At 40.7% G+C, this 15180-nt stretch overlaps 1 protein-coding gene, 1 long non-coding RNA gene and 1 other non-coding gene across 3 annotated transcripts; 1 reads left to right on the forward strand and 2 right to left on the reverse strand.

The window, feature by feature from the left end:
* Window positions 1-8358: 8358 nt before the first annotated feature.
* On the reverse strand, window positions 8359-10665 carry LOC145005881 (uncharacterized). The gene is made up of 4 exons (XR_013662700.1): window positions 10605-10665; window positions 9834-9945; window positions 8674-9087; window positions 8359-8545 (listed from the first exon to the last, which is right to left on the reverse strand). It is a non-coding gene; the product is annotated as an uncharacterized LOC145005881 (long non-coding RNA).
* Window positions 10666-12116: 1451 nt separating this feature from the next.
* On the forward strand, window positions 12117-14225 carry LOC145005808 (GDSL esterase/lipase At5g55050-like). The gene is made up of 5 exons (XM_078964924.1): window positions 12117-12456; window positions 12543-12670; window positions 12829-13065; window positions 13138-13384; window positions 13963-14225. The coding sequence occupies exons 1-5, from the start codon at window positions 12189-12191 to the stop codon at window positions 14181-14183; spliced, it is 1101 nt and encodes a 366-aa protein (XP_078821050.1). The 5' UTR covers window positions 12117-12188; the 3' UTR covers window positions 14184-14225.
* TRNAF-GAA (transfer RNA phenylalanine (anticodon GAA)) lies at window positions 12709-12781 on the reverse strand. Its single transcript has one exon. It is a non-coding gene; the product is annotated as a tRNA-Phe (tRNA).
* Window positions 14226-15180: the final 955 nt, after the last annotated feature.

Here is a 15180-nt window from a genome sequence, read left to right on the forward strand (position 1 = left end):
TCGGGGCAAAGGACTGGTGGAGATTGACGACAAGTTCATATTCTGATGATCAGCGGGTTGCTATTACTTGGGAGCAGTTCCGGGATATGTTTCGCACCCGCTACATTCCATGTGTGGAATGGGAGCGGCTTGCTCAGGAGTTTTTGACATTGAGATAGGATGGGGAGTCTGTGATGGAGATCAGCCGGATATTCACTGAGAGGGCTATGTTTTGCTCGGAGTTCACCTCATAGCAGTCTCAGATGACTCGTTATCTGAGTATGCTCAAGACGGATATACGACAGTTTGTGGCTACACAACATTGTGATACCCTCGTGGATCTACAGGAAGCCGCGAGGTGGCGTGAGTTGGAGATAGAGCTGCAGCTGAAGGAGCAGCATTAGGAACCGACACAGTCTCAGCCGACGCCTAAGCGGTCTAAGACTGCTGATACACGGTCTGGGGGTCAGTAGAGCCGCACTTGTGGAAATTGTGGCAGGGTTCATTCGGGAGTTTGTAGAGCAGGAGGTGGGTGCCAAAAATGTGGCATGGAGGGGCACTATACCCTGTCATCAGTCCGCCCCTCCCACAAATATGAGGATTTGTTACCATTGTCATCAGGGTGTTCATGTGAAGACCAACTGTCCGCAGCTCCCTGCCAAGCCGGCGCAGGGTTCCGCATCAGCTACTGTGAGGATTGGAGATTGGAGGCCAGTCAAGGTGGCGCCCCCGGAGGCTCAGGGTCGCGCCTTCCAGCTCACGACCGAGGAGGCCAAGGAAGCACCGGACGTGGTTGCTGGTACGTTTCTATTCTTTGTCTCAGTTATGGTATTTGTGTTATGCTTATGAATTGTACTTGTGATTAGGTACGTTTTTAGTAAACTATTTTCCCGCTTTAGTATTATTTGACTCGGGGGCGAGTCAATCGTTTGTATCTCAGACCTTCTCTAAAGGGTTCAGTATGCCGAGGGATGATCTTGAGTGCTCGTTGCGAGTTTCGATCGCCAACGAGCATGGAGTTTTTCCTTCTTTGGTCTTCCGGGGATGCGAGTTGGAGATTTTCGGGGTGTCCTTCCCGATAGATTTGATTCCTATCCCCATGGGGGATGTATGCATGATTGTGGGGATGGATTGGCTTAGCCATTTTGGCGCCATGATCTACTGTGAAGGATAGCGGGTGGTGGTTCGAACCCCAAGTGGGGGAGAACTTGTAGTATATGGTGAGGGCACCAGGTTGGGAGCAGGGTTTTTTTTCAGTAGCCAGGGCTCGACAGTATATTCAGCATGGGTGTGCCAGTTATTTGGCGTATGTGGTAGATACTTGGGTTAGAGAGTAGCTCTCAGTTTCTTAGGTTTCGGTGGTGAGGGAGTTTGCTGATGTGTTTCCGGAGGAGTTACCCGGAGTGCCTCCGGAGAGGCAGGTTGAGTTCAGGATTGACCTAGTGCCAGGTACAGCCCCTATCACCAAGGTGCCGAACCGATTGGCACCGCCTGAGATGCTGGAGCTATCATCTCAGTTGCAGGAGCTGCTGGGTAAGTAGTTTATTCGTCTGAGTAGTTCACCCTGGGGAGCACCGATCCTTTTCGTGAGGAAGAAGGATGGTTCGCACAGGATGTGCATTGACTATAGGGAGCTGAACAAGTTAACGGTGAAGAACCGTTACCCACTCCCGAGGAAAAATGATCTTTTCGATCAGCTGCACGGTGCATCTTGGTTTTCCAAGATTGATTTGAGATCAGGATATCACCAGGTCAGGGTGAGGGAGGACGACGTGGAGAAGACCGCCTTTCGGACTCGTTATGGTCATTACGAGTTCGTGGTGATGCCGTTTGGGCTCACCAACACGCCAGAGGTGTTCATGGATCTGATGAACCGAGTCTGCAGACCGATGCTTGATCACTCGGTCATTATGTTCATAGATAATATCTTGGTTTATTCCAAGACTTGGGAGCAGCATGAGGAGCATCTTAGGGAGCTTCTGGGGGTTCTGAGGCGAGAATGGTTGTATGCTAAGTTCTCGAAATGCAAATTTTGGTTACGAGAGATCCAGTTCCTCAGACATGTCATTAACCAGGAGGGGATTTTGGTCGATCCGATCTTGAGTTGAGAGCGGTGGTTTTCGCTTTCAAGATTTGTAGGCACTATCTGTACGGGGTCCGTTGCACTATATACACGCATCACAAGAGCTTGAGACATATCATGGATCAGCCGGACCTGAACATGAGGCAGCACACGTGGCTGGATGTGGTCAAAGACTATGATTGTGAGATCCTTTACCATCCTGGTAAAGCGAACGTGGTTACGGATGCTCTAAGCCGCAAGTCAGCTGGGTACGTTCTCGACCCCAGCCAGGTGTATGAGGATAGCGGTGGATTGCCCACTGGTGGGTTTGGTCATGGATGCTTAAATTGAGGGTATGAGACTAGAGAACTAGAAGATGGAGAGGATTAAGGGTGAAAGAGCCCGGTTTGTTCAGGATAGTCGCGGGTTGTTGACCCGTTACGGTTGGGTTTGGGTTCTGATGTCTGGAGGGGTCCGACAGACAGTGATGGAGGAGGCTCATAAGTTTCATTTTTTGATTCACCCGGGAGCCTCTAAGATGTACCGTGATTTGAGTTTGAGTTATTGGTGGCCTGGCATGAAGCGAGATATCGCTTGGTTTGTCGAGAGGTGCTTGACCTGTAGGATGGTCAAGATTGAGCACCAGAGGCCGCATGGTAAGCTGCAGCCTCTGGAGATTCCCATGTGGAAATGGGAACGGATCGCGATGGATTTCATCACAAAGTTGCCGAGGACAGCAGGGGGGTTCGATGCTATATGGATCATCATGGATTGATTGACCAAGAGTGCCCATTTCCTAGCCATATGGGAGAGTTCGTCGGCAGAGAAGTTGGCCGACCTGTACGTCAGAGAGATTGTCTCTCGCCATGGGGTTCTAGTTTCTATCGTTTCCGATCGAGATGTCAGGTTTACTTCCCATTTTTGGCAGAAGTTCCACGAGGAACTGGGTACGAGACTGCATTTTAGCACAACGTTCCATCCGCAGACTGATGGGCAGAGTGACTGGACCATTCAAACCCTTGAGGATATGTTGAGGGCGTACGTTATTGATTTCGGTGGGAGTTGGGATTCCCACCTACCGCTTGCAGAGTTCGCCTACAACAACAACTATCATTCCAGTATTGGCGCCTCGCCTTTCGAGCTGCTGTATGGGCGGAAGTGTAGGACCCCAGTCTGCTGGAGCGAGGTGGGGCACATGATGATGGTTCGGACAGAGGTAGTTCTACAAACTACCGAGATGATACACCAGATTAGACAGCGACTGCAGATCGCTCAGAGTCTGCAGAAAAGTTATGCCGACCGATGCCGATCTGAGCTGGAATTTCAGGTGGGTAACATGGTTCTCCTGAAGCTCTCACCCTGGAAGGGTGTGATTCACTTCAGGAAGAGGGAAAATTAGGTCTCCGTTACATTGGGCCGTTCAGGATTATTGCCACGGTTGGCAGGGTGGCTTATAGGATAGAGCTTAGCTGGATCCACAAAACATTTCATGTTTCGCAATTGCGAAAATGCATTATGGACTAGGAGGCAGTGGTATCGTTGGATGACATTTAGGTCGATGAGCGCCTGAACTATGTGGAGAGGCCTGTGGCTATTTTGGAAAGGAAGAAAAAGATTCTATGAAACAAGGAAATACCTTTAGTAAAGGTACAGTGGGAACATTGGAAGGGATCCGAGTGGACATGGGAGCCGGAGGCGGAGATGCGCGAGCATTACCCGACATTGTTTATTCCAGCGGACTTCGAGGGCGGAGTCTAGTTCAAGTGGGGGAGAGTTGTAACGCCCCGATTACCAGGTATTGCCTAAATAAGATTTATTGGGTAAAGCTCTACTCGACGAGTTGGTTGACCTACTCGTCGAGTAGCAGCTGGATGAGATCGCGTGTTAAGTGACCTACTCGACGAGTCCATATTGGGACTCGACGACTAGGAGCTGGCAGATGAAACCCTAAATTTCAGGGTTTTGACCTCTATTTAAAGGAGCCTTAGCCTCCTTTGGCCTCTTTGCAGTCTTTTAGAGCCCCTTAAAACCCTAATATGCATGTGTGAGTGCCTTTGTGTGGTGTTTGAAGCTTAGAAAGAGAATCTTAGAGGAAGAAAGCTAGGAGTGCAAAGGAATTGAAGCAAGGAAGGTGTAGGAAGCAAGATTTATCTCAGCTAGCATCCTTTGGAGGTATCAAAGTGCCATCCTTACTTCCCTTTTTCCATTTTGTTGAGTTTCTAGGGCTTTTTATGGATTTTCAAGTTGGTATGATGAGCTATGGGCTAGATCTGGAGTTGTAACTTTAGATCTGGACCCTCCTTAGATTTTAGAAGCATAAAGTCACAATTTTGGTTGTGATTAAGGCCCCTCTTGGCCATGAAGCCCCATTAAGAACTTAGATTTGGCATTTAGAGCCTTTATATCCATGCATGCACGTAAAGTTTTCAACTTTACGTGATAAGCATGCCCTAGAAGCTTGGATCTGTGATTTGGAACCATTGCATGGCTCAAAATAAGTATGTATGGAAAATGGACTGAATGGACTCGACGAGTCGCAAGGTTGACTCGGCGAGTCACATGAAGATGGCCGTGAACTCGACGAGTTGGATGGACAACTCGGCGAGTCCGATGAAGATTGCCATAAACTCGACGAGTTGAAGAACAATTCGGCTAGTCGGATGAGTTTTCTCTTGGATATGTATGAGTGTGTACCCGTCGAGTTGTAAGGAGGGAGCTCGATGGGTGGCCTTCAAGTTTGATCGAGAATCGAAGGACTGGACAAGTCACCTCGATGACCCGGCGAGTTGGAAGGTGCTTCAAGGAACTCAGCGAGTAGCCAAGGGTACTCGGAGAGTTAAGGTCAAGATGGACTGTTGACCTTGACTGAGGACTTTGACTTTGACCAGGGGTTGACTAGTTGGTTATGGAGTACCTTATAAGGTTAAGGACTTATGAATATGATGTACTATGATAATAGTGTTGGAATAGTTTCTAAGCCCGTAACTATATTTGGTATGTACTTGACCCGATTGTGCATGGTCCTTTTGGATTGCCTTCACCAAAGCAACTTGACAAGGTAATTTAAGGAGAAAGAGAGAATATTATGGTTTATTAATAAATTGTAAGAATAATATCTTAAAGGAGAAATCATACTTATTTAATTAGTATTGGTCATAAATTAATTAGGAATTAATTTGGTGACTAAAGGAGATTAATTAAATAAAGGGGTATAAACTGTCAAATGTATGATAGTTAAGTTTTGGGCTAAGGAAGCCTTATGGACTTAAGGGGGAACGAAATTATGATGTGGATCCATCATATTTTCGGCCAAGGCCTTATTCCGGAAGGTTCCTTGGGCTGCTTGGTGGTTATGCTGTCCATTAGTGTTTAGACTGAAACCCTAGTAGCCTGCAAGTATAAATAAGACCCCCAGGCTATGGTAATTGGCTACACTTCATTCCAAGAGAACCCTAGGGCCGATTTCTAGCATCTCTCACCCTCTCTCATATTGCCTTCTTGCTTGTGGGGTTTGTGAACCATTAGAGGAGTTACAATTGTGACTCTAAGCTCAAGATCAAGAAGATTACAAGGATTTCAAGCTACTTGAAAGAGGTAAAACACTTGGATCTGTTTTCTTTATGATAATTTTGAATTATATATGATAGATCTAGGTTTGTAAGTCTTGGATTCAAAGCATGTACAATAGAGAAACCCAGATCCAAGCATTAGGGTTTGTATGAGCACATATGATTGTTTCTTATGCATAAAACCCATCAAATAGGTGGTGGAGGCTGTGTCAAGTGATCCGAGAGTTGGAGTTTACCTTTCGAGTCGACATCTGCGAGGTGAGTTATACTCACTATATCGATAGGGTTTACGGCAACAAGGTCGAACCTTTAGTTGTTATTGTTATGGTATGCTACATGTGGTTATGATCTGTTAGATCGGAATCGGGGTAGATAGTATGTTATGCTCTTATGATCCATAGGGATTGGTATGTTAGTGACCTGTTAGGTCGGTACTCTAGTTACAGGAGAATTCTATGATTGATGATCGGTGAGATAAATATGTTTGATGTTTGTATATGCCAGTATATGATAGTATGTGCACATGGTTATTTTCTTGTGGTTGGGTTGAGGTGGTCCTGCTTTGTGCTGGAGGCCAATATACCTTATGAGCGGTCTGGGGAGACTGTAGGCCTATGTGGCGGACCAGTCATGCCGAAGGCTTAGGATAGATTCAGACAGACTGTAGGCCCGGTAGGGCGGTCCAGTCAGGCCGATGGCCCAGTATGCATGTTGATTGATTGAATATCTCTGATATGGTATTGTCAGTGTGGAATTGGTATTTTAGGGGTAGCTTACTAAGCCTCGGGCTTACAGTTTTCAGTTTATTATTTCAGGTACTTCAGGAGATCATGGAAAGGCGAAGGCGTGACCATACTGCTCCTCATCCTTATGTTATGATTTTTGGGACACTCTGATGCAAAATGATTTGAAAACATTTTGTAAACAATGCTATTTGGTTTTTATTTATGATTGAAAAAGTTTAAATTTGGCGTAAAATTTATGGATGTTACAACTCACGTACGCTGGGTGTACATAGGGTACGCTAGACGTACGTTCCTGATCCACACACCCTAATTTTATGGTTTGGACCTTATATAAACATCGTTAACTTCCTAATGCTCACTCCCCCATCAACCTCCAACCCTCATTTCGTCCATTGCAACCCTAATCTATTGTGTGTGTCCATTTGAGCTTAAAAGTGTGTGTTTTGGTGCCTTTAAAGAAAGAAAAAGATAGAAGAACCAACTTAGAAGAGCAAGACCTCAAAGATCTAGGAACACCTTACCTCTAACCTTCATTTTTAGGTATAAAGTTTTGAACTTGTTGAGCCTATCACTAGATCTTGTTATGTTATATGTTTAAGCTTATTAGCCATATGTTCTTGGTTCTTTGGGTGTGAGCTACCATAGACCCAATGAGTTGTCCTTCTGGAAGTTTTAGGGTAGTTTGAGTGATAAAAATATGATCTTGGCTCTTAGTTCTTCCCCATGCATGAGTTTGGTTGTCTTAATGGCTTACGATGTTGTGGGTTTTTAGTGTTAAACACTTAGTGACCATGCAAGACCATAAAGTTGGAAACTTTATGGTCAAGGACAACAATTGAGACTTGGATACATAAGGGATTAAGTATTAAGTACTTAATTAGTTGGGGAAGCATCCAGATGCATACGCTGGATGTACCACATGGTACATCGTGCGTATGAGGCCAAGCCCTGTTTTTTGGTCAGCAATTGAGTAATCCCTGTGTATGAGGCCGGATCAAGTTGGCTGGGTTGAATCGACTGGTTTGTTGAGTTTGACCAATTGTAACCAAAGGGTATTTTGGGAAATTTGGTACTAATTTAAGCTGGGCAATATTTTGAATAATAGGTGTCGGGTAGAGCTGGTATTTGGAGCTGAGATTTATTTCAGCTTTTGTTCAGACTGAGAGGAGAGTTCTCTCACTATGCTAATGGGTCTAAGGCACCAATGTTGACCCACTTATTAAATTCATATATATCCTAAGATGTAGGATTGCTATGATAGCTCCATGTGTGCTTTGTTTGTGTATATGTCAACATATGGACGGTTGGGTTGAGGCCACGTGCCAACAAATTCGGTATGGTTGGATTGAGACTGAGAGTCAACAAACCTGGATTGTTGGGTTGAGGCCACGTGCCAATAAACCTTGGATGATTGGGTTGAGGTTTTAATGCTCTGTGCTGTAAACCAACAAACCTGATATGATTGGGTTGAAGTCAAGGACCAACAAACCCTGTATGCGTGCTTGTATTGTATATGTATTTGTTTGTGTTGTAGGGTATTTTGGGAAGCTCACAAAGCTTTGGCTTACAATTTGGATCTCAATGTTTCAGATACTTTTGATGAGCAGGGAAAAGCAAATGCGTGATTTTACACATCATCTCGCAGTTTATGGCGATTAATACTCTGATTCGATATTTTGACTTATTATGATTTGCAAATAATGTTTTGGTAACTTGTGGATTTATAGATTTGTGTTTTAAAATGAAAATTTTTACTCTGATTTTTGGGACGTTACATCAAAATTCTTCTACATGCTATTTCTTTCACCTTTTCATGTCAATAAACAACAACATAATTTTGTTACCAATCTTTCTAAATTCAATAGTAAACTTAGAACAAAAAGGAAGTTGAGATTTCACACATCCTTTATGTTTTCGCAAAAGACAATTCACCAACAATAAAACTCATATATGTATAACTAAAACACCACATTCAATTTTTCACAAAGCTGATGTGAAATAAAAGAGAGATTGACTTGTAACACCCAAAAATTTCAAGCCAATTTAAAACTTTTAAAAACATTTAAAACCAACAGTTATTACAGATTTATTTTCAAAATAGTCTATATCAAAATTTTTCCCAGAAACATAAACAAAACATGAGGAGCTGTACGATCATGCCTTCCCCTTGCCGCGATCTCCTGATGTACCTGAAACAATAAACTGAAATTGTAAGCCTAATAGCTTAGTGAGTTCCCCCAAAATACCGATACACTGCACATAATACATATACAAATAACATCATATACTGGGTCCGTAGATTTACAGACTGGATTACCTTCTCTGCCCACAGTGTGAGTGGATTGCCTTCCGGCCCACAACTCACATCTGGATTGCCATCGAGCCCACAGTACGAGTCTCCCCTAGCTTGTATCTGGAATGCTCCTGGGTTTGTTGGTTTCCGCACGAAGCAGTATCACCTCAACCCATCCCACATAATATGTTGACATATAATATAACTAATATACATACAAATAATCACATGATACTACAGGTAGTCATACAGATCTACCTAACTGGCATAGCAACTAACATGCAACACTAACTCATACTACCAACTGCTAGGACATCGTATCTAATGGGCCAGCCTTGGTGCCTTAGACCCCTTAGTATAGTGAGGATAACTCACATCGCAACAGCCGACTCGAAATATAAGCTCAAACTCTCAGATCACAGCTCCAAACTCCACCACCTATATTCGCCACACAATCATGTTCATAAATTCCCAAAATGCCCCAGAAGTCAAAAAGTCAACCCTTGGTAAAAGTCAAAGTCAAAGTCAACTGCCAAGGTCAACAGTCCATGTTGACCTGAACTCGTCGAGTACAACCAGCCACTCGCCAAGCTCCTTGCATAACTCATTAACTCGCCAAGTCACTTGAGTGACTCATCGAGTTCCTAATATTTGTGGCCGTGAACCCGTTGGCCAACTCGTCGAGTTTCTCTTGCAACTCGCCAAGTTCACGCGTGTCCAAAGATTGGGAAAACCCTAGGTGACTCGCCGAGTCACTTTACTGACTCGTCAAGTCTACTATAATCTTCATCGGACTTGCCAAGTTGACCATGCAACTCGCCGAGTGCCTTCAGTCGTTCATCCAAACAGATGCTTTTTAAGCCATGCTAAGGTTCCATATTGCAAAGCCAAATCCGTAAGGCATGGTTATCACGTAAAGTTGCAAACTTTACGTGCATGCAAGGCTCTAGAGACTTTAAATGACAAATCCAAGCTTGCAATGGAGTTTTTCACCTTAGGAGAGTCTCATTCATGCAAAAGCTGGAAGCTTTATGAACTTAGAGATCCAAAGGAGTTCAGATCTGAAGTTGCAACTTCAGATCTAGCTTAAACATAAGAAAGGCTTCCTAATATGCTAGAAAAGCCCTAAAAATTCACCCAAAAGAGGTCTAGAATGGAATGAGGTCAAGATGATGACTTAATACCTTCCAAAGGGTGCCCACTGAAGTAGATATCTGATTCCCATGAGTTCCTTGCTTCTAATCACTTGTTCCCTCAGCTTTTCTCACCAAAATCCTTCTTCAAAGCTTAAACACACTAATGAAGAATACACACACACAAATTAGGGTTTTGGAATGTCAAGAGGCTGTAGAGGGGAGGTTGGGGAGGCCAATGACCCTTTAAATAGGGTGCAAAACCCCGGGAATTAGGGTTTCATCATCCAGCTTCTGCTCGTCGAGTCCCTACTTGGACTCGGCAAGTAGGTCACTTAAACATGTGGACTAACCTGCTGCTACTCGACGAGTCGGGCAACCAACTTGTCGAGTAGACCTTAAAATCAAAAAGATCTTATATCATAAGTCAATACCTGAGAATCAGGGCGTTACATTGACAACCAAGAAGAGAAATGGATTTTAACAATCATTCAATTAATAGAAATCGACAAAATTCCATTCTAGTAACAACGAGTTTAAGAAATCAATTTTAACAAGCATTCAATAAACAGTAACAATGATTTTAAGAAACCATCGATTTTGACAGAATGTAGACAACAACAACGGTTTTAACAAGCATTCAACTAACAGAAACTGAAAAACAGGAAGAAAAATCAGTTTTCAGGAGACGAGGTTGAGATAACCAGGAAAAAATCGATAAATAGGAAGATCAATCGGTTTTAGGAAACTAACGATTTTGATAGTAAATTAAGAGCGTGAGAGATAGCAAGCATGAGATCGAGGCAACAACAATTCACTTACATGGCGAAAGAATCGTAGAAGAGGCTGATTTTGATGAAAAGAGGTTTGTCGAATGATTTTGACAAAGAGATTGTATATGTGAGATATGGTTGTATACGTGAGTATAATGGTAATCGTTATCTTTCCTTGTTAGTAAGGAATTCATTCCATCCTTTAATTGAAGGAAAGTATTTTCCTTCCTATAAAGGAATATTTTCCTATTTAAGATTCATTTCTCCTCTTTAAAGTTGAACCAAATAGCCCTATCGAAAATACCCGATACCCGAATTACCCGTCCGATTTTTTCGAGTATCGGGTAAATTTTTTTGGGTAATCGGGTGACCAGACTTTTTTTGGGTCGGGTAAAGGGTATATTTTTTTGGGTTTCGGGTATACCCGAATTATTTTAATTTTTTTTTTTTGTAGAGCTTGTACTATATAGTCGCTATTTGATCACACTTAAAGTAACTATTATTATTGTAAAACATGAATCTCTTTATTATGACAATATGACACTAACAATATTAAAAGTAATTGTTTATATATCATCATGTTCTTTAAAACTTAACTGTTTTCTAGATTATAGTTTTTATTGCAACCAACAAACTTATAATCTTAACAAAACTTCAGAATATGACAAAACTTATGACTATAATTATCTTAAACATTTAAAAATTTTAAATTAAGATCTTTAAGTATTTATTTTTTTAACATCTTATTGGATTAAATTAAATTGTTAAAAAATTACTTGATATCTTATGTATTATTGACTGAAAAATCTTAATGTTCAAAGTTTGAGTAACTTCGTTTATGTCTCGTTTGTTTATATAAACAAGACTAATAAAGCACTACGTATTTATTTCATTAAATTTATTTTCAGGTGAAATTCAATTTTTTTTTATATATTTCAGATAATACCCGAATCACCCAAACCCGACCTGATACCTGAATCACCCAAACCCGACCTGATACCTGAATTACCCAATCCGAATTTAATTTGGTTTGGGTAACAGATATTTTTTTAACATGAAAACCCGAATTACCCGAAACCCGAAAAAATTAGCCGATAAACACCCCTATAATCCGCAAGAATTCGAGGGAATTGAATTATTAAAATCATTTTCCCTGAATTTTCATTCCATTCCTGCCAACCAAAGAGATCTAAGAATATATTTTTTATTTTTTTTAGCATGAATTGATAAAAAAAATCTGTTCATATCAAATCATTAAATTATAGAATGATTAAATTATATTACATTTTAACAAATCCAATTAAATATCACTAAAATGGTAAAACTATATCATATATTTACAATTTCAATTACCCAGATGATTGAGTTTTTTTAACAAATCAAAATAGCTATTGTATATAATTAATTACACAATATCATAATAGATTTTTCCAATGTATACCAAATTAAAAAATATTATCCCTAAGTATACGGTTTACACCGTTGCACCACCCATACCACAAACCGAGAGCCTGCACGCACACTCAAACATGGGATCACGTTATGAACCTTCCGATCGTTCACGCCGCCGACTCTTGACCTCGTTTATAAACCCCACCAGTCTCCCACTTTTCCAAGCACAAATTAACACATCATGGTTGTTGCTACTTCCGTCAACGGCGAAGTGACGGCATTCTTGGTGTGTTTTCTGGTGTTTATTGGGCTAAGAATCAGTGTATGTAAAGCTCAGGCAGCTGCACCGGCGGTTTACATGTTCGGGGACTCGTTGGTGGACGTCGGAAACAATAACCACCTGCCACTTTCAATCGCCAAAGCTGATTTCCCTCACAACGGCATTGATTTTGTCGATGGAAAACCCACCGGCAGATTCTCAAACGGAATGAATGCTGCTGACTTTCTTGGTACGTGGGGTTTATCTGGTCACTTCTTGATTGATTATATGCAGTAAATGTATAGTAATATTGTAACTGTATCTTGATTCTTGCAGCGAAAAAGATGGGGTTACCAACATCGCCACCATATTTATCATTGATCGGAGATGCTACACTTCCGATAACCGGAGTCAGCTTTGCATCTGGAGGATGTGGAGTCCTGAACAGCACCGGCGAAAAATTTGTAAGAACACATTGACAAAAAATGAAAAAATAAATAAATGCGGTGAACGTGGATCGAACACGTGACCTTCAGATCTTCAGTCTGACGCTCTCCCAACTGAGCTATCTCCGCTTTGTGATTTAGTCATTAACGTAGTTTATTTTATAATCTTACTACAGAAACAATCGATTTCATTTGCTCAACAAGTAGAATACTTCTCATTGGTCAATGACCATCTGGTCAGACGACTCGGACCATCTGGAGCCCAGGTGCACCTATCAAAATCATTATTCGCCATTGTTATTGGAAGCAACGATCTTTTTGCCTACTTTAAAACGAGTTCCACAGTCTCTATCAAGTACACTCCACAACAATATTTGGATCTTATGGTGTCCACCTTCAAAGGTCTACTAAAGGTACCAAATTTTGGTAAAATAAGTTAAGGCTAATTGACCCTTTTGGTTTAATTGAAAGTGTATTGAATACAGATGTTATATGAATTGGGTGCACGAAAAGTTTTGGTGACCGGAGTTGGGGCAATAGGTTGTTCTCCAATTCAAAGAAAGCAAAACAAAACTGGTGGTTGCAATGTAGGGCTAAATTACTGGTCGGTCAAGTACAATGATGGGCTGAAAACAATGTTACAAGAGATGAAATCTGAATTGGGCATGAACTATGCTTACTTTGATATATATAATGTCATGGTCAACCTATTTCAGGAGCCCGAAACTTATGGTACTATATATAAGTGATGAACCCATTATTTGACCTTTATTGTCAAAGTTGTAGCTGGTCCTTACCAAAAAAGTTCGGTCCGGAACCGGAACCGGAACCGGCTTTTCTTAACCGACTTTGACCATAATAGTATATTTGAGTCATGCAAGTGTACACTTCTACCTTTTTGCTACAATATAAAAAAACTCATGTTTTGAAAACCGGACAGGACCGGCCGGAACCGGTTCTTAAAGGCTAAAAAACCGGTATTCATGTGAACCGATGAAAATCGGTAAAAACCGGCTGAACCGGTAAAAACTGGTCTGGTTAAACCGGTAAAACCGGTTATTTTAAAAAATATATATATTTTTTCATTTTTGGTATTTTTAATATAATTAAATATAATTATCACATCATCCGGTTTTTCCGGTTTTTGAGACAGGTCCGACCGGTTGGACCACTTGAACCATCGAACTAGTAAGACGACCAGTTCGGTCTCCGGTTCAGTTTTCAAAACTTTGAAAAAAACAATAACTTCTCTTGCAAAAGGTAGAAACTGAAAATGTTAATTTATGCTCACGATGCACGTATGATTTTAGGGTTTACGGAGATAAAAAAGGCTTGTTGCGGGTTCGGGAACCTAAATGCGGATGTGCCGTGCATTCCCTTATCGAGTTATTGCTTGAACAGAAGAAGCCATGTGTTTTGGGATCTTTATCATCCTACAGAAGCAGTTTCCAGCATGTTTACAGACATTTTGTATAGTGGATCGCAACAATATATGATTCCCATGAATGTGGAGCAGCTTCTTGGTGTTTGAATTAGGCTCATGGAGGAAAACAAAATAATAGGATTCAAATAACTTTTTTTTCTTCGAAAATTGACGTAATGTAGGTTAATAAAAAGGCCACAAAGAGAAAAGTGAGAATTTTAACCCATTTACTTATAATTGATTGATTTGGGTTATAAACTTATAATATATCATCAACGAGTTAAGCGAGTTTAATTGCTCAATACGATACTTGTTTTATATATTATCGTCTAATTTTATCATATTGGTGATTTGGATAACTTAATATCGAAGTTATTTTTCATCAACAATAAATCAAAATAGTATTGTAAAAATCTAAACAAGACTACAAGTTCCCACTTAATTTCTGATTAATCTCTATGTGGTATATGAACGTCCAGGAGACACGTAGTGATTAATTCATGAATACACAATTACTAAAATGGTCGAAACCGATAAATATTAAACACCTTAAAAAAGTTCTATCTTAATATTAACTATTTGAAGAAAGATTGGTGTTTTATTAGTCGTATTAACTTACTTTTTTCATGATATTAGTAGTATTTACTTCCTGTTTATGATATTAGTCATATTTATTTTATTAAATGTTAAATGATTTACAATTTAGGGTCTCCGATTAGTGGCCGAAGTCGCAGACTAATCCACGATTAGAACGACTAAACTCTAGTCACTAGTAGACCGACTTAATACCATCTAATGATTTTTACAACATTGAATTAAACAATCTAATTTTATCTCACTTAAATTTCATATCAATTTTTTTCTAAGTTCAACCTTAATTGGTTTTTCGATATAAGTATTCCTTTCAAGTTGTAGGTGTAATATGAACATCTACCTATTATTATCGATAACATGATGTAGTAGTTGTGGACTATAAGCATCTTGTTTTTCTTTGCAAAAAGATTAAATGGTTATTTTCTTATCCATGATTCATCTTGATTATACGAAAGTAATCATAATGACCAGTTATAGAGAAATTAAATGTGTAATAAGAAGTTAAGAATTT

This window comes from Lactuca saligna, chromosome 7, assembly GCF_052625555.1.
Source record: "Lactuca saligna cultivar CGN05327 chromosome 7, ASM5262555v1, whole genome shotgun sequence".
NCBI classification, from domain to species: Eukaryota; Viridiplantae; Streptophyta; class Magnoliopsida; order Asterales; family Asteraceae; genus Lactuca; species Lactuca saligna.

Coding starts and splice junctions, on each gene's coding strand:
- LOC145005808 (XM_078964924.1), top strand. CDS start 12,189: ATGGTTGTTGCTACTTCCGTCAACGGCGAAGTGACGGCATTCTTGGTG. Junction 12,457..12,542: donor GAATGCTGCTGACTTTCTTG/GTACGTGGGGTT, acceptor TGATTCTTGCAG/CGAAAAAGATGGGGTTACCA. Junction 13,385..13,962: donor TCAGGAGCCCGAAACTTATG/GTACTATATATA, acceptor GTATGATTTTAG/GGTTTACGGAGATAAAAAAG.